At 39.1% G+C, this 25,801-nt stretch overlaps 2 protein-coding genes across 3 annotated transcripts in view; both read right to left on the bottom strand.

Moving 5' to 3' along the window:
* The window catches only part of rab31 (RAB31, member RAS oncogene family), a 188,389-nt gene that overhangs the window by 161,588 nt on the left and 1,000 nt on the right, over positions 1-25,801 (bottom strand). Inside the window, exons 2-7 of one of the 2 annotated variants that reach the window (XM_084007781.1) lie at positions 25,651-25,730; positions 24,942-25,023; positions 23,282-23,353; positions 22,807-22,913; positions 22,117-22,226; positions 19,413-21,503 (exon numbers count right to left, since the gene is read on the bottom strand). In XM_084007781.1, coding sequence (XP_083863907.1) covers positions 21,406-21,503; positions 22,117-22,226; positions 22,807-22,913; positions 23,282-23,353; positions 24,942-25,023; positions 25,651-25,730 — 549 coding nt within the window. In that variant the 3' untranslated portion in view covers positions 19,413-21,405. Of the gene's footprint in view, positions 1-19,412; positions 21,504-22,100; positions 22,227-22,806; positions 22,914-23,281; positions 23,354-24,941; positions 25,024-25,650; positions 25,731-25,801 lie in introns of those variants that run through there. The other variant, XM_084007782.1, reaches the window with a different exon arrangement.
* vapal (VAMP (vesicle-associated membrane protein)-associated protein A, like) lies at positions 1,378-17,440 on the bottom strand. Its single transcript, XM_084008885.1, has 6 exons — positions 17,236-17,440; positions 11,838-11,990; positions 6,184-6,287; positions 4,965-5,045; positions 2,124-2,303; positions 1,378-1,745 (listed from the first exon to the last, which is right to left on the bottom strand). Exons 1-6 carry the CDS (start codon positions 17,291-17,293, stop codon positions 1,584-1,586), a joined length of 738 nt encoding a protein of 245 aa, XP_083865011.1. The 5' UTR covers positions 17,294-17,440; the 3' UTR covers positions 1,378-1,583.

The raw sequence follows: 25,801 nt of genomic DNA, 5'->3' as shown, positions 1-25,801 counted from the left end.
ACTTTAGCTTGATGCCTTTGGACAAATATTCATATTGAAAACAAGCCATAAAATTGAATACTGGAAAATGCAGTTTAAGACTTTTTAATATTAAAGGAACTTAATTGGAACTTAATCGGAAATAATACGCAAATATCCGTGTGTATGCAAATCCTGATGTGATAAACTAAACTCGGTTGAATATCTCAGATGCAAAAACTATTAATCCAACCACAGCTCCGCTGGCACCTCATTTAGAATTATGTAACGTCGCTGACTATTGCCATATAGACCCAGCAAAGGCTGACTGCCAAGAAGAGGAAGAAAAAATCCAGTGGGCTTTTCCCACGCTACCCTGTACTCCACGACTCGGTATGAATCATACTACGCTTTAATAAAATCATTGCAGGTTTCACTTTTAGGGAAAATAAGCAACTTGTAAAAAGGTTCTGTATTTTAGCCATCAGACTGAAATGAGGTAAAGAATGACCACTGGCAGATCCTGCCATCCAGCATGCGGTAATGTCCCAAATTACGTTGACAGAACAATCTAAAAAATACAGACCTCATTTAATGAAACGTGAAACCATGAAATGTATAAGAATCTCCTCACTAAATTTGAAAGAAGTAGAAGGAATCCAAACTTCCACTTCGATTAATCCGGTCAGTAAACAAAGCACTTTACTCGTCAAGTTTTCAAGCCCATAAAGCAGATGACTTGACCTAAGAAGCGATTCTAGTTCTAATTTTTATGTCCTTGTACTAAATATCTAATACAAAACGTGGACGGCTTTATGAATAATGAGTGCAACACTGAATGGGGAGACACAGGAAACCATTTTTTTTTTTTCATTTTTATTTCTTCAATGCTTAATACCATGGGATTTTAAGAATGGAGACCTTATTTCAGTCAATATTTGCCTCAGAAGGAAGAGATGATTTGTATAATAATAATAATAATTATAATAACAATAATAATATATAAAGTCTGCATTGGTGTTGTGAGGAAAAGGAAAGGATAGAAACATACAAGAAGGAGGCACCTATATTATCCCCAGCTGGACCTGAACATTCCAAGACAAGAAGTAGAAATTACAAACTGAACAAATTTACTTCAGAGGCAATCCAGCAACAGGTAGCGAGGTCTTTTTGATGGAAGTTCTTTCCTTTTTTGTTTAAAAGGATTTAAAAACAACATTAACAAGACACCTAACATTCCATTCAATTCCTATTAAAAACAAAGAAAAAAAATCCAATCTTGTGACTGCCTCTTGGGTCAAGGTTCACTCTAGGTGCATCTTCCATGTTGACTGATAGTATACAACTTTCATTGTCCCACCACATTAACTGTATAATCCAGCCATCAAAAAACAGAAAAAAAAAAAAGGGAGCGATCACTTTGTCGCCTTTCTTTTCTCAACTCTGTGTGTACTAACGGTGTGAGATTGTAAAAAGGCGACGCCTTCGAATGATGCTGTACAGATGTGTCGGCCACGCTACCAATGATATGGCAAAGTCAACACAAAGACTTCTCGTTTTTTTTTCCAGGCCTGTTTTATTCCGGAGCCGGGGCAGGGGGATACGGCTGGCATGCATCTACCAGTCTACAAGATGAACTTCCCTAGGAAGAATCCTATGAAGATGGCTGCTATGACGACGAGGAGGGAGGGCAGGGAAGCAGTACTGGCTTCTCGGCCGAGGAGGCTTGTTGAGTTTGATGCCATGTGGTCTGAGCGGGGTGCCTTTCTCATTCTAATACCATCATCCTGTAACAGAGGAAGAGGAGCAGAGCAAGAAACAGTCAGATCTGTAGTGGTGTAGTCAAAAACGGTAGCGACCTGGCTTCCTGTGTGCGGTGCTTATTCATTTGTGAGTTAGGCGTCGACGGCTGCTTTTGTGCATTTGCTAAATTCTCTTTGATTGCAAACATAGGTAGGTATAAATACACACAGTAAGCACTGCAATCACAATGTGAAACAAGACCCTAACAACGCAATGCTTACATTGAGCTGATTTGATTTCCTGGCAACCATTGCCGTTATTGGTAACTCTACTGCTTTGTAACAGACTTGACTCGTCGGAGTAGCAAAGGCCTTTGAAACCACAGTGTTCCGTCACGTTATGAACATCATTTCTCAACACACCTTTAATTGCCGGTTCTCATCAGTCAGCTTGTTCATCTCAGATTGCAGCCTCTTGCACTTCTCCAACACTTTCTTCATCTCTGTATCGTCCACTGAGGCAGTGGCAGGCACCGTGGCGGTGGACGAGTCGGCCTTCGCAGAGTTCATCACTGGGGCTGCTTTGGTCACCTCCACGTCATTCTGCCCAACAAACGGAGGGAGAGAGAGAACCGCTGAAGTGAAATCCAACATGCCTTGAGCTAAGGAGGGAGGTTAACCTCTAGACGGGAGCCTGTGCCAAAGAAAGAAAGCCTTGTCCGAGGCCCAGAAGCTCATAGCACCAGATCAAAGAGACCAGGGAGGAAATGCGGCCCTCCAGCAGTCACGTTTGATGTGGCTTCCTTTTGTGGGACAGACAACATGACGGCAGGAGGAAATGAAGGGCTTTGTAATGGACTTGCAACAACTGTATTGTAGATGAGGTTTGACAATCGATACACAAACAGGATATGATGTTTTTATCCATTGTACCACAATCCAAGACAAGCGTTAGAAGCCCATCGAGGCCCAGGAGTAAATGATACTTAATAGGTGGTAGAGCAATCATCAGGATCTCCTATCATATCCTACCTTATGCAAGAGCTGGTGTGTGCGTGTGACTGGAGTTCTCAGGCGGGAACTTATGTTCATAGATTTATTATATATTGACACACCACTGAAGTAGGGCTGCATGATATATCTAATCCAGTGGTTCTCTAACTTTTTTCTGCCGTTCCCACTTTGGAAGAAGAAAAGAGTTCCTCTCCAGTCTCTGTTTAGGCTGTGAAGCGCTTGCGGCCGCAGTGTACGGCTACATGACTATTTGAATGCCGATGTTGTACCGATTGCCAAAAAAGAAAACTCTGAGCCAAAATATGGCCATATAACAGTGGCCCTGAGCAGAAAGAGGTAAAATGTGCTAAATTTAAGTTGCTGCAAGACAGAGTGTTTGAGAGTGTTCCTCAATACAACAAGTCATCAAAGAGATATTAAAAAAGACCTAGACCTAGTATTGGGTTATTTGTAACCTTTTATGGGGGAGTTTTTCTTTTACACTATACATTAGTTTGCCCTTTCTTCTTAAATTAGTCTGATATGTTTTGCTTATTTAAAAAAAAGTACTACTCTACAATGAATAACAAATAATAAAAAAAGAATAACCTTCATGAATATTCTTCTGATATTCTAGCATTTCACAGTCAGAAACAAAGTGTTAACCCAAAGTCATGCACCACACATCAAGAAAGGATCGGTGCTATACCATGTTTTTCAGAATTTTTCATGCAAGTCATTCTCATTCACAGAAAATGCTTGCCGCATTAGCGGGGGTACTGGTATATGCAAGCAGATGGTGGGCCATGATGACAGACTGTCCAACACCAAGAGGCTGATGCAGGAGTCCTCGCACAACAAAATGCTTGATCCAAGGTTCTATCTGCAGACCACAATCTGCTACACATATTGCTCTCATGGCAGGACCCGAAGCTCCTGGAATGTCAGCATATCTTACCCGAGGCCTGTTCTCCATCTCCAGAATACCTCAGCACTGAACACACTGATCTGACCAGATCTAAAAGCAGAAACTCCTGAACTACTAGAGCATGGCTAAACATGACCTTCCTCAACCCAACATTCTCAACACAATTACAGTGCGTGCAGAGGAGACCCAGATCATAAAAAGAGAGCCACTAAAACGGTGGATGAATCCCAAGAGAACTCTTCCATTGACCATGCAAAAACTAACACAGAAATATATGTGTATTCAACCAATCAGCTCTGCATCACAGAGAGCTTTTAGTGCTGGTGGTAATGTAACAGCGCATCACTCCCATCTGACAACAGACAGGGTGGACATGCTATGCTGAGTCGTCACACATGTAGGCACGTTGTATGCCTCCATCCTCTTATGTGTACCTAAAATGTGGTCAACTTTCATTAATTTGAATTAGTCAACAAACCCTGGACAGGACGCCAGTCTATCACAGAAATTTAGAGTCATCAATTAACCTATCCCCATCCTGCATGTCTTTGGACTGTGGGAGGAAGCCGGAGAACCCGGAGAGAACCCACGCTTACACGGGGAGAACATGCAAACTCCACACAGAAGGAACCCGGGCCGGGAATCGAACCCAGGACCCTCTCGCTGTGAGGCGACAGTACTACCCACTACACCACCGTGCAGCCCATTTAGGCTCAATATATTAGATAAAATGGTAAAGGTAAAATTAGATTTTCTCTTGCCATTGTCTGTAATATGTGTTTTCCAAAGGTCCTATGGTGGTCCACCAGAAGGGGAGAAAATGCAAGGTGGCAGCTAACTATGGCAGACGGGTGAACTGGGGACTCAATTGCCTGTTTTTGCACATATGCTGCAGCTGGCAGTATATATCTATGCATGGGGTTATAATTGCTGCTGAGCAGCTTGTTAGGCACTTTCAACCACAGAACCCCTGCATGCAAAGCACTAATCGTATCGGTTAACGGTTAATTAACGAGGGGCAGCTAGCATTCACAAACATCCCCATTCCCAAGCACAAAAAGTAAACAAGAGAAATGCACATTCAAGGGGAGAAACCAGAAGGTTTTGTTCATTTTCTATATTTTTGCACCTGGCATATGGTGCTCTGGCCATTTTTTTCCATTAGAATAGCATTCCCTACTTATTGGACATTGCAGCTGTGTTTTTGTCTCTATGGAAAGCTGGTATTCTGGAAAATTTTCGAAGTTGAGTATATGACAAAAGTCATAGAGGTCATGATTTAAATTATGTGGACGTGTGAATACAATTTTTTTTGTTTTTTAATGTGCAGCAGCACCTCTTACCACTTTATCATTTTCAGAAGGCAGCTCGAAGACACATCTCAGCTTGGAATCCATGAGATCATCGGGTTTTGCATCTTTCCACTGGTGGATATGAAAAATAGGCATGTTATTCATCAACTCAAACTGCTAGCAGCTGCTCTCACACACACACACACACACACACACACACACACACACATACACACACACACACACACACACACACACACACACACACACACACACACACACACGCACACACGCACACACACACACACACACACGACATTACATAAAACATGTGCAACTTGATTTAAAAAAAAAAAAAAAATGGTTATAGTCTCATTTTCCAAGAAACTCTCAAAAGTGTACATTTTCCAATGGTTTTAGGTCTGTATTTTGAGGGGACACATTTCCATAAGTCAGCTCTTAAACTCTGAGATATTTGTTTTGTGATTTTTAGACACTCAATGGCAAAGGTGCTTATAATTTAAAGTGCTCATAAAGCAGATCATTGCTTTAAGGTTAAGTAAAAGAAAAAAACGATGCCATAAGTGAAAGGTAAAACACAGAATTCCATTGAAATAATGAATCTTTAAAACAGAAACCTTATTCCAGTTAAGTTATCAGGACCAGGGAGACATTTGATCCTCGACACTTCCTGGATTATGCTCATTGTGTTCATTCAAAACAAGCCAGTTCATGAACATGACTTCAGGGTATGTGACTGGCTATGCCTTTGCTGTCCTCTGGTGGACAACTGAGAATGTATCTCAAGTGTTTGAGGTTTTGCGTAATGCCATATTGATGGTTATGAACTTATTTATGTTCTACTCCATTTTGGTGTTCACTTTCTGTAGCATAAATAATATTCTGATCTGCTTCTACTGACTTCTTACAGCAGGACGCAAAATATCGTTTGGATACATGGGGAGTTAAAATCAGGTTGCACATCAGTTGGCTTATCTACTATAAAAAATATTCAAATTAGCCTTTTGTTTGGAAAACCGTTTACATTGTGACTGTTTTGGTTGTTTATTTTTGTGGGAACAAGCTAAGACACAAGCATGGGAGCATATTTGTGTGGGTCCAATTTCAGTGCATCCTAATTTCTAAAAGTGTGTGGATTTCCAAACGGCTATGGCTAGTGACACAGCTGTTAAAAGCAGTTGTTTTGTTATACACATTCTAAATAAGACATTTGCTAAAAAGTCTTAAAAAGTAAATAAAAATCACTCACCAATGAATCCATGTCAGAAACGGTTGACGGGGCAAAAATCGTTTGCACCATGAATTTATGTTTACTTTTCTCATTGGGGTCATAGTCAAAGGGCTGTAGCATGACTGCAAAGGAAAGATGAACCATGTTAAAATATTTGAGCAAAGACATTTCTGCACAGGAAAAAAAATGTACCTTAACATTCAGCATAATAAATCCCATAAATCACAACGCCATGTAAAAAATGTTGAATATTCAATTCAATTTATGAATTAAATAGCCCAAAATCACAAGTTTTGATCAAACAACCTTGTCAACATAATTTGGAGCCAGGTGGCTTTCATTAGAGCATGAAGAAGAATGGAAGTTGGGTCATTGGTATATGGGAGTGGGCAGGTGAGAGTTTGAGTGTGCTCAATGGGGGTGGTACCTCCCCTCACACCCTTTTAAAAGGATGGTGTTGAGGTTTTTATTGTGCATTTGAATGTAGGACTAAACAATGACACACATTTTTATTATTAGATTTGCTTTTACCACCATCAACTGAAGCTTTATTTTGACGAGGCTTTCCTTGCCAACGATTATTTTCCTCAATCGCCTGCATGTAACTTTTGGTTGTTTTCTCTAGAATGGTATGCGTTGCCGCACTCTGACCCTGTGTACTTCTGAAAAGCTTGGGGAAGCAGTTTTTAGTTGCACTTTATTGGAGGTGAAGTTCATATTTGCGTGTACAATAAACCACATGATGGTGAGATTTATGCCTGATCAGAAGTCTTTTCTGTTTTGGTATTCCACCTCTGATGAAGAGAAGCTGCTTTTTGAAAATTTGTTACGCTCCCAAATTTTGTATGTGCCTGTCAGATGGCATGAAGGGAATAATACCATATTAGCAGAGCACAGTTTAAATGCACAGTACAGCAGAATACAGGCCAAGGAGATTTCTTCTTTAAATATTATGACTTTATTCTCAATAAATCACAACTTTATTATCGACTTCACGAAGACCACACGTATGGGGGATACATTTTCAATGTGCAGAACATTTAAAACATGAGCGGAACCCTTCCTGAAACACATACAAGCTTTTAGAGTCCAGGGGCTGTATTCACAAAAGAGCTGCTTCTTGTGACAAAGTTCTAAGAAAATTATTAGAATTAGAAGAATAAGAAGAATTTCTGCTTACAGTTAAGACTAAATCCTGTTAGAGATAAAAGATATTTACAAAAATATCTTAGCCCTTGAGTGAGTTCCTAAAGTGAAAAATTGTTAGGGGTAGGTAGGATGACTTTTAAGAGACTAAAGAGTTATTTAAGCAGAGGAGAAAATGGTTAGAGTGGACAAAAAAAGCTAGAAGAAATATTCACCAAATACTGAACTACACAGTTATTGAAATGCTACAGATTGTGCAGGGATGTTTGTGGTCCACCTCAGTAGCAATGCTCTCACATCTTTCACCCAACGTGATAATGGCAGAAGTGAAAGTGATCACAACACTCAGACATTTGCTGATACTTAATAATAGGTGTGTGAATCTTTGGCTTCACAGTGATTCGATTCGATTAACGATACAGTAGTTGGCGATTCGATTCAAGGACATTTTTTTTTGTAACGATTCGATTCGATTCTGTAAACCACGATTCAATTCAGTAACTTGTAACCAAAATTCTATATTCATGAAATAAACATGCAATAATGCGAGTGAGACTATATGTATTCTTCTGAAAGGTGAAAAAATAAACAGACCACATAATTACTTATTTAACATATTTATTCTATAAAAACTTAGTCCTTATGCTGAATACAAAAATGTAATGCTCAGTTATTTTTAACATTTTTCATTAGAATGCTGGCAGGGGAGAGATTGTCTTAGACGTATTAAAACATGAATCATAATTAAGAATCACGATTCATATGTAGAAATGCATTTATATCGATTATTGCTGAAGCCAAAGCGATTCTTTCTATTTATTTTGGCAGATGGATTTAGTAGAATCGATAGGACTGACAAACGGTTCATCGATTAATCGAATGAATCGTTACACCTCTATTACATAGTCTGACCAGCAAACACAGAAATAGATGAAATGTTAATATCAAATATTAAGTAAAAAAATATCTGCATAGTAAATAAACACAAGGCCTACTTTGCCTACTGGGCAAGTAGGCCTGTGTGCTAGTGGTCGACCAATTAAGCGGTTGGCCAATTAATGGCTTTTTGAGATGATCAGCATCGGCCAAAGCCTGCGCTCACAAGGCCAATAAACAAAAAATGTACGCAGACACATCTGTAGGCAGCCCTGCGGAGCCCGCGAGGCGCACGCGACCACAGGGGCAGCTCTCAAAGGCGGCGTGACGAGCGTGCCATTGTTATTCTAAAAAGGCCCGGTCCAGTTCGGCTTACACCCCAAGCCTGAATTGAGGTCCCACCGCTGATCTGTAATAGGTCTCTAGCGTCAGCGGGTCCCACCCCCTATAGCAATTTTGTGTCTCATTTGTTGTAATTAATTAAATTGTTGTATTTTATCAGATGCAAAAAAACAAACAAAAAGGTTCAAGGTTCTTTATTTATCATGTGCACAGAGATGCAACATAAAATATGATAACAAAAACACGATATGGCTGCCCTGCTCTCTAAATATCGGCATCGGCCATTGAAAACCCCATATCGGTTGACCACTACTGTGTGCAGCCTGCCAAAGTATTTTGTTCCATAGTTTCATAACAAAATGGCTTGGGAGGTCAAAAAGTATACTCTGAAAAGTAAACGTATACTCATTATTCAGAAGGGCCCATTTCAAGTAATACGTTTATGGTAGGCCTATTTCATTGACATATAATTGATTTATTAATGTGTTCAACACTTTAATATTGCAGCTTGTACAGGTGGAGCTAATTTGATCTACTTTGTGTAGTTATTAGGCTCGTAAAGTCCAACAACCTTTAAACCGTTTTCTTGAGCACAAACTTCTCCCCAAGTCTACCCTCATAAATTATGCTTTCAATGAGCCCCAGATTAATGCATTCAACTTAAAGGTGTAAGAACATTTTCTTATGTGGGAACATTCCCCCAGATCCCCCAAGATCTGCACCCACCATACTCTCACAAAATCCTGTTGGAAACAATGATCGTGCATCACAGAACCTGTAACCTCAGTTAAAACTGTTAACTTGTACTCTCATACCCAAAAACATGTATATGGGACCTCAGGAGGTTAATTAACGTGTGACCCTTTAAACCAATCTCCTGCCACCTGCTGTGTACAAATTATATGACTTTTGTTGGCATGCATGTTTGACATGGCCAGAATAAATGGATGAAATCCTGATTATCTGTGTGAGTTACCTTTTTACCTTTGGGTTTTCAGTGTTGGGATTTGGAGCACAAACAAAATACTGGGCATGCGCATCCTCTCAAAATGTTACAAATCTAATTTGCCTAACCTGAATGAATGATCACTTCTGCAAGCCAAAAGGGAACAATGTTCTTTCTGTAATGTGGTCATCTCAGGTTTGTACATATCTCCAACATCTGATCGCCCTCATGTTGTTGTGGGTTTTTGATTAGGTAACCATCATCTGCTAACCATGATGCCGTGTGTCTGGTCTTCTGGTTCTACTCAACCTTTATCAGTAGCCAACTAGCTGAATCAACATGGCATGGTTGGAGATTAGCCATTTAAATGACTAAAATACTTGTTAATTTTACAAAACAAATCCAACCACAATAACCTAGTTGGACAAGAGGGTTCGTCTTTATTGCATTATAACTGCTGTGAATTAAAACCAAAAAAAAAGTAGTCAGTGTCCCCCCAAATGATTGTCTTATTGGTTTTGTTTAAGCAGAAAGATATTTACAGAAATTTGAAAATTGAAGCCATCTTCCTCTGCAGTTTATTATTTTTTTGGAAATGAGCCTCATCTCTTTGCAAGATGCATTATAGAGCATATGTTTCCTCACCCTTGGGTTACATAAATTAATATTTATTAATGCTAAAATACTGAAGGCCAGTGCCTATTGCAGTATTAACCTGACCGAGTGAATATATTGTGAAATCTTTAAGAGAAAAGAAAGTTACTGGTAAGTCACTGGTAAGTGAATGTGGCCATTGACGTGTCAAATGATGGTGTGGTGGTTACAGCCAACAACATCCAGTATATACATCACACACATCCACAGTATTTAACACCTTGCCTTCAACTTAGCAGTGATCTTTTGACCTGTGTGCTAGTGTGATCACAAAATATGAATATTATAGTCCATTAAATAAACCAATGAGGAAATTAGATGTTTTGCCTGTTGTCTCCTTTTATTATATTCCAATTTGGCAAATAAATCAGTAAATTATGTGCATGGGTATAATAGACCCTAATGCTACAGTGTTCTTACATTTTTATCATTCCAGTATAGATATCCTAAGTCCCAGTCCCCATCCCAGACAACCACTGACCAAATCCAGGTCTCGCCAATCACATGGAGACAATAAGTTTAGAGAAATCAAATAAATGTCTTATCTTTCTGAAAATGTCTCCTTTCAGATGAATCGTTTAGGCTGATAAGGAGTGTTAATGCGGTTATGTTTTATCTTAAATGCCTATTAAATACTGGTGTGTTCACTTCTTCCCTTTCACCTGAGGACCATCTGTGTTTGAATCATTAACCCATGTCAGTCATGTCCATATGACATTATAGCGGTTTGTCTTTTTTTCATGTGAATTATTTGGTCTCAACTTCTTGAGTGTTTACATTAGCCATGACAGAAAGTAGGAGTAGACTAGTAGTACTTTTGCAGCGTTATATACTTTGTTTATATATAAATCAAAGTAATTAGCATCAACACTACAGATACTTGCTGTCAGCTGGATTTTCAGTGGGTTGTGGGTCAGAATAGTCAGAAAAGCCTGCAGGCTTGCACACTGGAAAATACAACCAGGTGCAGTAAAACAACCTGGTATTTTTGGCATACTGGATTTCACATACTATGTATTGGAACACAATATTTTTCTGGTATGGTAAAGAATATGGCAGAATGGATATTGCAATGTACCGGCTAGTTTGACTCCCAGGTTTCCCCACCATGTCTCTCAAGCATGAATATGTCCTCAAATAAGACAATGCGTTCTTCTGGTTCCCTCATCTTAAAGTTTGAGATTTAAATGTTTAGTTCGATGAGAGAAAAAATCTGTTAGTAAATATCCTGCACGGGAATTCAGCAGCTCTTATATTTGGTAAAAAGGCAGTTGCTAAAATGTGTCAAAATTAAACCATTAAACGGAACCGTAACAAACAAGTCAGTCATGAGCTTAGTTGTGTTGAAAAAATGCATGAAGTCATGCGACTGTGGTGTAGTTTGCTTATAGCCTTCAGTTAGCTTTTTACTAGTGATTGCATTTTCACTTAAACATACGAAAGGGGTGTTCATTTGTGAAGATTATCTTGCTGAACAAATATGTAAGTATCTTAAACATTTCTACAATAATCGAAAGGAAAAAATCCCAGTGGCCATTTGTTGAGGGAACTGGTTCAATTCTCACTTCTGTGTCGGCCTACAAAAATACCTCATCCCTGCAGCACTTTATTAAAAACAACATTTTGTGGGCTAAAAGGTTAAAAATACATAAATTAAAAAAAGAACAGCTTACAAATAAAAACTCAACGAAAGGAATGAAAAACTTACCAGAGATAATGACCGTTGCTCCGGCATCGATGAGACCACTGTTTGGCCGTACACAGTATCGGCGTGGGGCAGTTGTCTTCACTTTGAAACACACTTTTCTGTCAGAAGGGTTCCTCAGTTTGAGGTTGGTGGTGACTACATCTGTAAAAGGACCTGATGGACAAAGAATGACAAATATTATGCATTTATATCTCCTTAATTTAGCTGCTACCCCGTCACAGCACAACTGTAAAATGGAAAATAAAACACAAAGATATATCCTTGCACCACAACTGGAATTAACTGCTGTTGCATTAAATTGCAATGGACACAATTGTTCTGTGATTTTAGAATACCAGACTTCAAAAGCTTAATGTCTTGCATCTTTAAAGTGAAACTGCAGTAATGAAGGAAATTCAATATTTCAAGTTACATCTCATTCATGAAAGACAAATAGGGCCTGCAGTGTTTTGATGCTAAGGAACAAAAAAGTACTTAAAAAGTACTGTAACTAAATTAGGCCTATATGATTAAGAGGACTAATTGAATAGTGACTTAGGTTTGAAGCTGGATTGCAAGATACATTTACTGTAATAATATTACAATCTTCTGAAAACAGGGGACAGATGAAGTACACAGAATGCCGCTGTCACTTCTACATACATCAATAACTTTCAATATATTTTGTAGTGTCTGAAAAAGAGTCTACTAATGCCTACGATTTGCCTGGTTGGAGCATTACTGATTTTTACTTCCAATTCATTTGTAAGGCAGGTTTGAGAGAACCTTGTTTACCCAGTACTGATAAGGTACTAGACCCTACAAATGTATAACATTGCATGAGACATTTATGAAGATCAGGAGCTCCATGAAAAGATCCTCCCCTGCTCAGGTCATGCATCTCGAAGATCAGTTAGCTCTCCATCTTGTGACAGAGCTTGCTTCAAATTAGGTCCTTAACCATGGTCAGCACCATCCACCTTTGATAAGCCATATCATGTCAAAAACAGAACTGGATGCCAACTAAAACAAAACTCAATCAGCACAATTAGGCTCAGAGTCTGGAAAGAAACGTTTCCCATGATCCCATGAAATTCAATCCCAACCCCAAGCACTTGACAAAACTCTGATGGGTGCAAAGCACTTAACGTGGATTTACGTAAAAGTATATATGGTAATATGGTGGTGCTGTTCTTTTCCCCCCACTTCAGTCAATTATAGAGTTTCACATAGACATAAATGATAAAAGCAAATATTTTAAATTAAAATAATCGAAATAAATGATTTAAAATGAGATACGCTGTCATAATTAAATGGCTTGTAGAAGTATGTAAGAGGGGGTAACTTAAACATCAGGAGATCTACCTTTATGCAAATAATATGTTGCCAGAGTAGAATCAAATTGTTTTACAAGATATAGTATAAATATTTGTCATCTTATTCTCAGAATTCCTTTACATTCATTTCATACATACAAACATGGAAAATGTCCAAGAAATAAAAGCATTCAAATTTTCTTTCCCGTCTCTCTCTCTCCATACGTTTTCACAGATTTGTTGTAGCTCTGGTTTTCACAAAGCCTACATTCAGCCTTCCCTCACACCAAGTGTTCAGGGAGATAAGAAGCAATGCATGACCAGATTGGAGTGGCTCCACCCAGCTAAAGCTAACATAGAGCAGAGTTATGGTAACAACTGGGGTGTTGTTTTCAACACAGGTGCGTCACAAAGGCATTCCTACGAACCTGAAAAACCTCATCTGCAACATCTGATATTTATATGCACAATCCCTGCCTCCAACAGCTTAGCTTTTTTCCTGGATATCTTTTTGGAAGCAAGTGGCACAACAGAAGGTAACTGCTGTGCATACCTGGTTATTGTGACAAAAATGATTCCTGCTAATATACAATTGTGGAAGTCCATAAACATTGTTTGTCAAAATGCATCCCATCATTATCAACTGCCTCAGAGTTGAGCAGTTATGAATGTCCAAGCCTTGAGTTTCTTAAGTTGACATAGGGATCAATTTGATGCTTTGAATTAGCAGACCATACAACTCGAAAACCATTCCTCTAGACCATGTACATGCCTGGAGCCAAGAGCAACACCAGCTCTTTAAATGAGACTAAAAAAAAAGGTTGTTGAACCCTTTTCGGTCACAAATACAGAATAAAATAATGTGGACCTAAAACGACCGAGTATTTACTACTGCAGAAAAGAATTTGAACGAGATACGTTTCTACACTATGCGGTACTGTGAGCAGTACTAAAATGAGGACCGAAACAGATAAAACACTGAAAAGCAGTTGTGCACATCAGTTCTACACCCACATAGCCTGTATCCATTGCCTCACTCTGAGATGCCACCTCAAGCAGCGTTAGCACCAGCTCTCTCATCTTGTTGCATGTATGCTGAGTTAGGGTCCCCCAGGCCAGTCCTATTCTAAAAATACCAGCCAAGGAAAGGAGGGCTGCCCCCTCTAGCCTGCTGGAGGAATCCCAGCAGAGGCTCTAAAACAGACCAGCACTCAGATACACGCAGACCAATTTAGCTCGGCCTCTGTGACAGTAAAGGTGCCATGGTCATCTTTCTTCTCCTCATATTGCTTCTCAAAGACAGAATAGGAACCATTTCATTCTCCTCTGTGATAAAACCACCCAACTGGATTATCCTTTCTCTTTTGACCTAAACGTAGATTTGATAAATCTAGTATTTAGTTTCACGCTGGGTCATACCAGGGGGTAAACAATTAGCCTGTGCAAAGGCACAAAAACTATTTGCATAACACATTGCATTCAGACTCAAGCCTTCATGTCAAGCAAGTGGTAAAGAGAAATATTCAAATTGCACTCTGGCAGATGTAGCACTGGTGTAACTTTAAGTCAGCTCTGTGGTTATCCTCCTACTAAGCAGAGATATCAATATATTTGCAACTGTTTTGCATTTTAAATCAAGACCAAGCCACTGGGATTTTCTTCAAACCGAACCTGCCAGATGGTTTGTTACACAGAAACAGTCATGTCATTGGAAACTGTTTGGCAAAAGGGCAGGCACTTAAAATAAGGCACTATTGCAGCATTTCGGCTAGCCTCTTTAGGAGCCGCAATTGTAGAATGGTCACCTCGCCGTGTCATCTTAGACACACTTAACTATGCCCGTTGCTGCTAGTGGCTCCTCATAGGAAGAAGATTGGTGCAGTCCCCATTACTTGAAGCCTGACAACATCGTTTTTATTGGGATATGCGATATAGCGATTCTGGCGTACAGAACAAGTTGTTCATAAAAGATTATCAATTAATGATTAGCTTTGTCATAACTTTGCAATGTAGCCTTGCATCCAGTATACAGATGGTAAAAGTTGAACCTGTCCTGATAATAAAAAAATGTAAATCGTGTGACTACTCAGAAAAAGTATACTTGGAGCATTGCCTAATTGTTTAAATCTGATAAAAGTAGGAGGTACACTCCATGATTAGATAAGAAAATATGATGGGCCATGTCTCTGTAATCAGACGAAAAACAATGTATTCAAGGCTGAAAAGAAACATTCATTCATGCATTTCAAACCTTTATGTATCCAAAACAAACAGCACGAAGTAGTGCAGACATAAACTCCTTAAACATCTCTTTTAGCGCTTTCACTGTGGAAGTTGCCCACAAGCACCATTAAATTAGTTTTAAACTTGACACAAATCTTGTTTTTTTAAGCTGTATCCCTTTGCAAATTGACTGGCATGCTCTAGTCACCACCACATGTCTTTGCATTGCAGTCACAGGCCTACAAGAAAAAAACAAAAAAGGCTTCCTGATTTGAATAACAGGTTGACGGTACAAAGACATAATTAATAACCCAAAAGCGATTATGGGTGTGGGGTCACGTTGGTATAATTAGGTGGATCTGACTTGTGTAATGTCGTCTATAGATTTGATAAATCACCTTTACATAGGAAACCTCATCACCAAAATCACTCTGTGACTGTCCCCCATCCTATACTATCCTGCAGGTCTGGTATTTGAACTGGTGACCTTCCCAACAATCCTGTCATGTCCAGGCTACAATCAGTATGCACTCATACTTAGTCCTAACTAACAATCAGCCTCTTAGGATCAACAAAACAATGGGCTCAACGATTCTTGGGTTCTACAACAGTGGTACATTCAGCAAAAATAAAACAGTGGCTCATTGACAACCGCGCCTGCAGCAGAGAGTAGTAACTGTGAATCACAAGTACAAGAATTGCAGATTATCCTGGGCCAAAATGAATAATGGTGAAAATAGTTCTGGCCTAGGATGGTTTTACAACACCATGCCCTTGGCAGACTACCTACACTGAAGCTACATAGATCAGCGCAATACAGTTTTGTTGTTGGTCCTTAACTTGATCACTCGTAATGGTCACTTAATAACGAGAGCAACAGTTGAAATAATACGAGTGATACACTTAAACCGACGTTACACCTGGGAGTTTCTGGAGCGACGAGAAAAGGTTGATGGGTCTGCACATGCAAACCAGGACACTCTGTTTTTTTTTGGAGAGCAGCTAAGAATGTAGCTATCTTAACATCAACTTCTGGATTAGCAAGCTAGCCTAGCTATCGTCAGCCAACGGTGAACTGACACATCATTGAACGTTATCATTGCCAGACAAGCAATCAGTAGTGAGGTGTGGATTACTTTGGTTTCCTATTAATGAAATGCGATAACTCTCTTGTCTGTTGCCATATTTTACTGAGCATATATATAACGTATTGAATGGATTAAGGAGAAAGCGAACTAACGTTAACATAGGCTACAGGCTAAATTTTGCCGAAAACTGTGTGACGGTTGTAAACCATAGTTAGCCAAGTTTGCCATTCAAACTCGCAGTTATTTAATGGTAAACAATTTAAGATGACAGACTGTATTCCAGAGGTGTGTCAGGTTTGACACCGACGTGTGTCGCTTACAAAAAGTTAATTTTGATTCTATATTACGTCCGGGTTATGAGTGTAAGCATTTCAGGGGATAGGCTGAGCCCCAAGGAAACAACAGTTTGCTGTTGCTAACATCACTAGCAACAGCATAACATTAGTGGCTCGCGCTGCTATTAAAAAGGACAGACATGGTGCGTTATGTGCTCGCTTTAATTCCATCCAACAACCACTGACAGTTTCCCCACATTCTTCCACCGCATTACTGGGTGTTGTCAGGTAGCTGGTACTGAATGATAGGCGGTCAAAAGGTACGCCACGCCGGCTAGCCACGTCACTAAAGTGCGAGGATACAGCGGCCCGTCTTGTCCCTGGCTAACTTAAAATGGCGGTGAACGCTAGCTAGCTCGCTACCAACGAAATTCGCTTAAGAACCCGTTTCAGTCAGGTAATTCTCCGCCACCGCTCGCCGGACATTCCACGCGTCGAGAAACGTCGATTCACCTACCTTTAAATTTGAGGTCGACGGGAGGGTCGAGGATAAGGATCTGATCCAACTTTGACATTTTTAGCTGAGGGGATGCACTTGATTTCGTATCGGGGAGTAACTGACAAGTGGAAATCCTAGATCCCCTGCCACTACTGAGTCAAATGCTGACTGAGCTCTGCGAACGAGCATGTGGGTACAAATACTTGAACGCGCGATTGCACAACCCTGTTGCGCGCCCTCGTGGCTCCCGAACTGAAGTGATGCGATTATGGTACATTTATCTAGTTATACTGCGGGAACACCCAAACACTTATGAGGGAGTAGGAAAATACTTTAATACAATTAGACGAATCCTTATTCGACCCATGATTATGTAAATGTAATTTTACTCGGTCCATGTTTTGTGGTTTAAATACACACTGTGAGGGTATTTGATACTCAAAATGCAGATTTTTATTTTTCGCATTAATTTCAGTTACTTCCTCCTAGACTTACTAAATAACTATGCTCTATAATGTCACATAGTTTTGTGTATTTATTGACATTAATACATAACATTAATCAGATAAATCAGCATCTTATTTATGGATCAACCATATCAAATGCTGTAAACATTTGTCTTTTATTACTATTAGATTGTAATAGATTATGTATTGTAACTAGGATATGTACTGAGCAGAACACTCTAAAGTAAAAAAAATAAAATAAAAAAAATAAACATGTACTCACTGATGGATAAACTTCCACAAAAATGTTTCTAAATGATCTCAAACGTAGCTGACATTTCTATACTGCAATTTCTTATTACATAAGGCCCTCCATATTTGCTGATGCTAATAAATCTATAAGCTGAGACTTTCTTTAAAACTTCAGTAGTTATGGTATACAATTTAGATGCAATTTTTTGATAAAAAAAAATGTACGAGAGTGTGCATCCATCTTTACATAATGAAACTGCTTTCTCTGCCATTAACCTATTACAATTAGTTGAGTAGGTTTTCATTTCCCATTCTCTCCCACTCTTAACAATTATTAAACCCACTGTCAATTTCAAACGGTACGTTATCAACACATTAACTGTTATTACATTTTTACAAAATCTTGGTGTAAGATCAGATAGGAACAGCAAATAAACTAAAATGTATTTTTCATCTATGTGACGTCTATGAATAGACTTGTAAACATGCACGCTGTGTTCAGGGCCAGACTACCATTGTTAAGCAGGTCAAACTGCAGGATCACTTACAGATGTACGAACGCTGAATTCTAAAGGCAGTGCAGAAAAGCCGCAAGGTACAGTTCCTCTAATGGGCATGAGACTAGCTGCAAGAAAACTCTTGACTGCAGTGATGTTTCCTCTTATAAAACAAAGATACTGATAATGTCAAGTCACTTCACATTTCAAAGGAAGACAGTTTCTAAGAAAAGGAACATTGTTTAGGATGTTCATGGGAATCCTGATGTTTCATACAGCGTTTGCTGCATTTCAACTTATAATATCCTTCTAGACTCTCTTAGAGACCCTTGACAACTGTGGATATGGTTAAATCCATCTCCGTGACAAGAAGTGCAGACCTCCCCTATGTAAGCTGCTGGGAGAGTAATCCTCTACAGTACACTGAATAGGACTCTGTGAGAAAGCTCCACTGCATGTAATTTGTGCCGTTTACAGCTTTTCAGAAGGTCACGTTAAACATATATGTGCAAAAATAACATAAGACTTATATGTCAAGTGTTTCCAATTTTGGATTTAAAGCTATAATAGGTTGTGGGAAAGTAGTACCTCCTAAGTTACCCTTACATAACTCCCACTTTGGAAAAGTGGTAAGAGGAGAGCAAACAATTTAATTTCAATAAAACACTGGGACCTTGCTGTAACATAAGGGGACAACGAGCACAAGCTTCCTCTATACTGTGGAACAACATAGTATAATTTTCACTAGGAGTTTAGGTTACTGAGGTGTCAAAAGCAGTTCAGATGCATATCGCGTTCCCATGACGTCAGGAGGCTAATCCAAGTTACGACCTTTGTGTGACTGAGTCACCTCCTCCCTCGCTCATATTTCTGCTCTCTTAACATAAAATCAGTGAGGCTATATTGTAATCCTTTGGTTGTTCTGGCGTCTTTGACATTTCAAGATACATATTTTGGTCTTTACAGTAGCTAAAAGTAACAAAAATAAAACATCAAAAAATATAATAATCACCACTTTATTAGACTGATTAATATACAAAAGTTAATCTGGCTATAGGGGAGCGTGACTTGGGCATACATTATAAGGATGGCTGCAGACAATTGGATATTTCAAATTTGACCGTCACGTGTACAGCTTGTATGGAATTAGTCAAGTACTTCATGCATTATTGGAGCAGTATGCACTTTGAAGCCATGTCATACATTTGTTTAGAAAAACACAAAAAAAGGCACTTGTGTGGCAATGAATATAATACTTGAAAAGGTCATCACGATGTCAACTTCTAACATCTAGCATTTATTTGCTCAATATGTCATCATCTCTTTTATGTAAATTATATGCCAAACTACAGTGAAACATCAATGTGGTTTCATAAAACTGTTATCAATCGGCTGGTAAATTTAATATACGGTACATCTGGACCACCAAGTGGTTTTGGGTCCATTTTCAACTTTAAGATTTCAGCCAATCATTGCATTGCATTTTAGTGGAAGCAATACCATGTGAATTGGCAGATTTTTGCATAGTTTGGTGTGACCTTCCATTAAAGAGAATGTACATATCAGCAAAATTGTACAACAACTGCATTAAAAACTACAAATTGAACTCATTATCCCATCAAACATCTTTGTAAAAGTGGTGCATTTAAGTTATTTTTTTAATTTGTACTTACTAACTTAAGTACAAATGTAAACATGTAACCAAGTATGGCGATGTAGAACCATACATACTGTTACATAGGAAACCGTGTTGCATCCATGTCAGCTTTCATGTCCATAAAAAAAAAAAAACACTTACAGGTGACTCCAAATTAATACTGTCGAATGTATACAAAAGTGCCGTTTTAAATTTCTCAAGTGGTCAAACCCAAGGACACTACTTCAAAAGAAACAACAGCAAACAAATTACATAATCCTAGTTTACCAAACTGCGTTAAAAAAAAAAAAAAAGTTTTATTATTCCCCTTTTCCACTTCTTTGCAAGCTAAAATTGATCAGGGCATTTCCCAAATGTTCTTTTGGAGTTTGTTTAGTATACAGACCACAACCCCTTTTGGAACTTTACCCGCTTTAGACATGTTTAAATGCACGCAGGTCTTTTCTCTTCTTAACAGTATAAATGTAACATGTCACACACAGTCATTCCATGTAGTGAAATCTCAGACAATCCATTTCAGCATGTAGAAAACATCTTTAACAAATCACCATGTAAACAATCCTAGTATTGGTCACAGTGTTTCAACAGGGGGTGGCATACCATAATTTCGATTTAGGCCTCTAAGCTGTTCATGCTGCAGCATTACAGTAAAACCCTTATACAGTTAATGTGTGTGAAAACACATGGAATGTAAAGCTGCTGCATTTGAGCTACAGAACCGAGCGTTTGTCCGAGGTTTAATCTCGACAACTTCTCATTCAAAAATATTCAAATTCAGTTCTATACATGTATACAAAAGCTCCATGAGAAGTATAGTTGTGATAAAAAATTTGTATTAAAACCCTTCATTTAATGTGTGCCATTTAAGAGCCACAGTGCAGTGAAAATGTACAGAGCAGTTGGCTCTTAAAATGAACATGTAGTTGGCAACTCAAAACCCAGCTTTAATTGGCACATCAACTAGATCCCTTGAAATGCATGTGTGTGGAATTTTAATGTTAAGGAAAATACGATAAAACGGCCCCTTTGTAATGAGCTGTGCACTATACCACAGTCAGAAATCTCAATGTAATTCAGGCAAACACCACCCGGGGGTGACAAACCGACGGTGTTGTGCTTCCGGACCTCCTGGGAGTAGAAACTGCTACAATTAAATGAAATAAGGGGGCGAATAACCCATATAATACTGTTGTTTCATGTTGCAGCCGACCACGCGTGCAAGCTGACCTTTGTCTGTCCACTGTCTTGTCTTTTCCAGAAGTAAGACACTGAGTGCATTGTGGACTATGTGCTGCGCTGGTGCTGAAGGAAGCCATCCCATCAGCCACTGTCGGTACTAGCAGCATCTCCTGATGGAAGGAGCAGTCTGCCTAGTCAGTTTAAAGGACTCGTTGCTCTCCACCTCCGGATTGTCCAGTGGTGGGATCAGTTTACCTAAACACAGAGCACAGGGTGATTTACAGAGTTACCCTGGCACTTATTTCACTATTTTAAGCACATAACATGTTGAATAATCACTATTGGGATGTATTTGGCAGTGCTTCCTGGTAAATTAACCACTACTAGAAGCCTTGAAACACTTAATACAGGACATACTGAAAAATCCACACAAGTCAACTTGAAAAGTTGTTCACAGGGACCAGATATATTTCTCTTTATATCTCATCTATTATTAATTTAAATAAATATGCAATGGTCTGCCATATATTAAGGCTAAAATATAGATACAATTTACATAAGAAATTAAAAAGTAAAGCACACTGATAAAATTCCCAAATGTCGTCTATAACCTGAGTCATGAATGAAAATATATAGTTTACATTTAAAGAATTAATGATCATTTTCCTCACATTCATGTCATGCCATTAAATCAATCCATCCCACATAGGATTATATGGCACCCAAGAAAACGACATAAATAACAGCTTCCAGCATTATTGAAAGGCCTTCCAGTCAACAGCACACGTCCCGCTTTACTGCTACAGTTCATATATAATAAGACCCACATGACAGAGATACAGCATACAGTACAGGACGTGAAACTTACTGATTTTCTGAAAGAGCTCCTCAACGTTGACAGCATTTCTGGCGCTAGTCTCGATGAATATAGCTGCAATTGATTCAGCAAACTCCTTGGCTTCCTTCATAGGAACTTCCCTGTAAAAGAGAAGGACACTAAAGTAAGCGTGGAGTGGGTTTACACTTAACAAGAGACCCTTGAAAAAGTATGCCACGTGGAAGAGTTGAGGCTTTTAATGAGAGTTTTAAAACTGTAACCAAAACAGTGCATCATGAAGATTCTTGAAACAAAAAATGTTTCCCTGTTTATTTGAAAACGGTGAAAAATTTTAAAAACACATGTAAAGAATACTGGCAAGTGTCTTGAGCCACGTTTACCAATGATGGAGGTTTTTTTTTAGTTGTTGTCAATCATCAAAGAGCAAAAATGTATGTTTAATGTTTGTGTTTTTTTAATTATTAATGAAGCTCCCGAGGGGTACCACAACAAACTGCATCTGGTGGCAGGTGAGTGACCAAATTATTTTGCTGCTAAAGCTTTAGCTGGCTCCAGTCAGGAGCTAAGAAGCTCCTGTTTTATGATAGAGATGCGTCGGTGCTGATGCAAGGCAGACTTACTCCAAACTATATTTAAAAATGGCCTTGTAGCATCTAGTAGCTAGTGTCCATGGGAGTTCTTTCCAGCTATGTCAGTCTAAGAGAAGAACCCTTTGCTTACCTGATATCTCCTAAATCATTCTTGTTCCCTGCTATGGCTACAACGATGTCTTCTGGACCATGTTCCTTCAGCTCCTTCACCCACTTCTTCAGTGTCTGGAAAGAGTCCTGAACAACAAGAGCACATTGGGTCAGACTCTGGGATCGGTAATTTATGAGCATTTGCCGACATTTTCCACAACTTAGTGTCACATATTCGCCACATTAGATGGTGTTTTTCCAGACTTTTCCATGAACAGTCCAGGAAAGAATGACATTTGTAGGTCATGGGAGTCCGGAATCCAGAGTGATGGAAAAGTGATCACATTTTACATCAGGCTTATAGTGCGAGACTACCCTCCTCTGATAGACACATTTAAAACAGGTACTGAACACTAACCCTAACAGCAGCTCTCACCATACATTTGAGGGTGACAGTCGTTAGGCGAGTTTAATTTACCGTCACTTCCTTGATTAAAAGATAATCGTTTTCTTACCAGTTTGGTGATGTCATAGACAATGACAGCAGCAGCCGATCCTCTGTAGTACATAGGAGCTAATGAGTGAAACTAAAAAAAGACAACATAAGTATAATAGTTAGCATGATCAATCCAAAGTTGTAGAAAAGTCATCTGCATGAGAGCTTTATGAAGATGTGAACTAGGGACGATCCAATCACAAAGATCGGTCTGTGGGAGCCAATCAATATTAAGCAGATACTGTCCTTTAGTTTTACGTCAGCTGTAAACATGCATTTTTTACCCACAAAGCCATCATGCACAACAACGTAATGAGTGAAGCCGCTGTCAACTCTCCACCTCTTTGTGGTCTGTCTCTCGTCTCCTCCTCTGAGCCCAGGCCCGCAGCGAAAGGTCACACACCATAAACAGCAAAACGCCCACATTCTTTATTTATGTTATTTACTAGCGCTACCACCTCTTAGTCGACTAATCTGTAATTTGGGCATAGTTCGACTAAGATATCTCTAGTCAATTAGTTGTCCTTTTATGCTTTTTCCATATTTGTTTCGTTTGATTATTTAGTGGAGAATCTCCATTTTACAAATTAAAACTAGGCGATTTGTCGTCAGAATTTTGTATCAGTGTTAGTCCACTGATGATGTATTTGTTTGAGGACAGCCACATTTTTGACCCAATTTATGTGCACTTGTTTCATTTCGTCCCAGTGCGAGTCTCCTGCGTTTTGCAGTGATCTATAGTGTATTGTGTTTCACCGCAGACAGACGTCGGTGGAGCGCTGACGACGACCACGCTCACCAATGCATTATTATTATTATTATTATTAAATTAATGTGATCCATTAAAAATAAACATTCAACAGGCAAAGAGTGCACCCAAGTAACAGGCACTGGAGGAAACTTTTAAAGGAAAGAGAGAAAATCCAAAGACAGAGCGACAAGGCCAGAAAGTTTAGAAAGGGGGTTTGATTCATACTCTGTTTGATGCAGAGCTATTTAATCGTCCTGCAATATGTTTCAAAGCTGCATTGTTTAAAATCCCTTGTACTCTTCTCTTTTACCACCTACCTTTACAGCACCTCACCATCAAAATCTACATTACCACCAAACAGTCAGCACAAATGTGTATCATATCACCTATGTGCTTGTGACAAGACATGCAATACAAACAATAAGGAGGCCCATTCATTAAAAAACATTACTCTGACGCACCAAACCCAACACAGCATCCTCTGTATTTTATGTTGTTGAAGTTTGCCAAATAGATCACAGATTGTCACATGTGATGAGTTTAACATTAGTCCCACAGATGAACACAACTTCAAAGCCTGGTAACAAGGGCTTTCAAGACATCTTTTTTTCCACAAAAGCAGGAAATACTTGCTCCATGTTTTTTTCCATGCTGTAAGCATGTCTGCTAAGCTCTAATTACCCTTAACATACCCCCTCCATGAAATTAATCACCACGATGCCACGGTCTCGTGATCTTTGAAACGTATGCGAATCATTAACGCCTAATAATAACGCCGTCATGAGCACCACTGACAGTGAGATGATTGTGTCACTTCCTGATGCAAGATGAGATGGGGATCTAAATGTTTTCAAAAAATTAGTGTCATGTGTGAAAACATTAAGCTTATAATAAGTCAATTGGGGATTTATGTTGCGGGTGCACTCACCCTTTCCTGCCCGGCTGTATCCCAGATCAGAAATTTGTGTAGTTCATTTCCAGAAGGCACCGTTTTGGTAAGGAACGATGCTCTGTGGGTGATAAAGAGCATTTCACAACAATGCTTCCGAGCGTGTTCTTCAAAAAAGGCACAGGAAGCAAATCAGTACAAGTCAGCAGGAAGCAAATAACACACAGAGACGGTCTACACTGAACCCGTGTTGCCTGGAAGCATGAATGCAGTGTTGGGTTAGAGGTGTATAAATCATCAATCACACAACAAAGAGCCAATATCATAATCAGGGATGACGGCGGGCTCAAGCATTTGTTTAGATATGACTTAATTCCTTTTTTTGGTCATCTTGTCAAAGAAATCATAACTCATGAGTCTCAGTTTATCTTAATGTTTCCTTCTGGATGACTTGATTCCACATCTCACTAGTCGCACGTTTTATAAAATGCCCTTGCCTTGGTGTGTTAGGCTTTTGTCTAGTGTACACTTTAGTCATTTGTATGTAAGTTGTACCAACTCTTCTAATAGTGACCTGAACCAGCTTTCACAAAATGCAATAAATGCAATTATTTTAGTAATTGATGCATATGTATTTCTTTCTATTTTAAAAATCGGGTCATTCATTATTCTGATGCCAGACTCAATATTGATTATGAAACGCCACCTGACTTGACACCTTGAATTTATTTTACTGCAATGTTCTTACCCTATTGTGGGACTTATGTTGTGGTCAAAATGATCCTGAACGAATCTGCAAACAATGCTGGATTTCCCAACTCCAGTGTCCTGAAAACAGAAAAAAAGGTCACATATCAGTCACAGCACTCCTGAGAGACACACATGGACACAGGCTCACT

The sequence above is a fragment of the Eutrigla gurnardus genome (genome assembly GCF_963514095.1).
Source record: "Eutrigla gurnardus genome assembly, chromosome: 4".
NCBI lineage: Eukaryota > Metazoa > Chordata > Actinopteri > Perciformes > Triglidae > Eutrigla > Eutrigla gurnardus.
The sequence above is the reverse complement of the archived record's forward strand: the minus strand, read 5'-3'. Positions and strand labels throughout refer to the sequence as shown.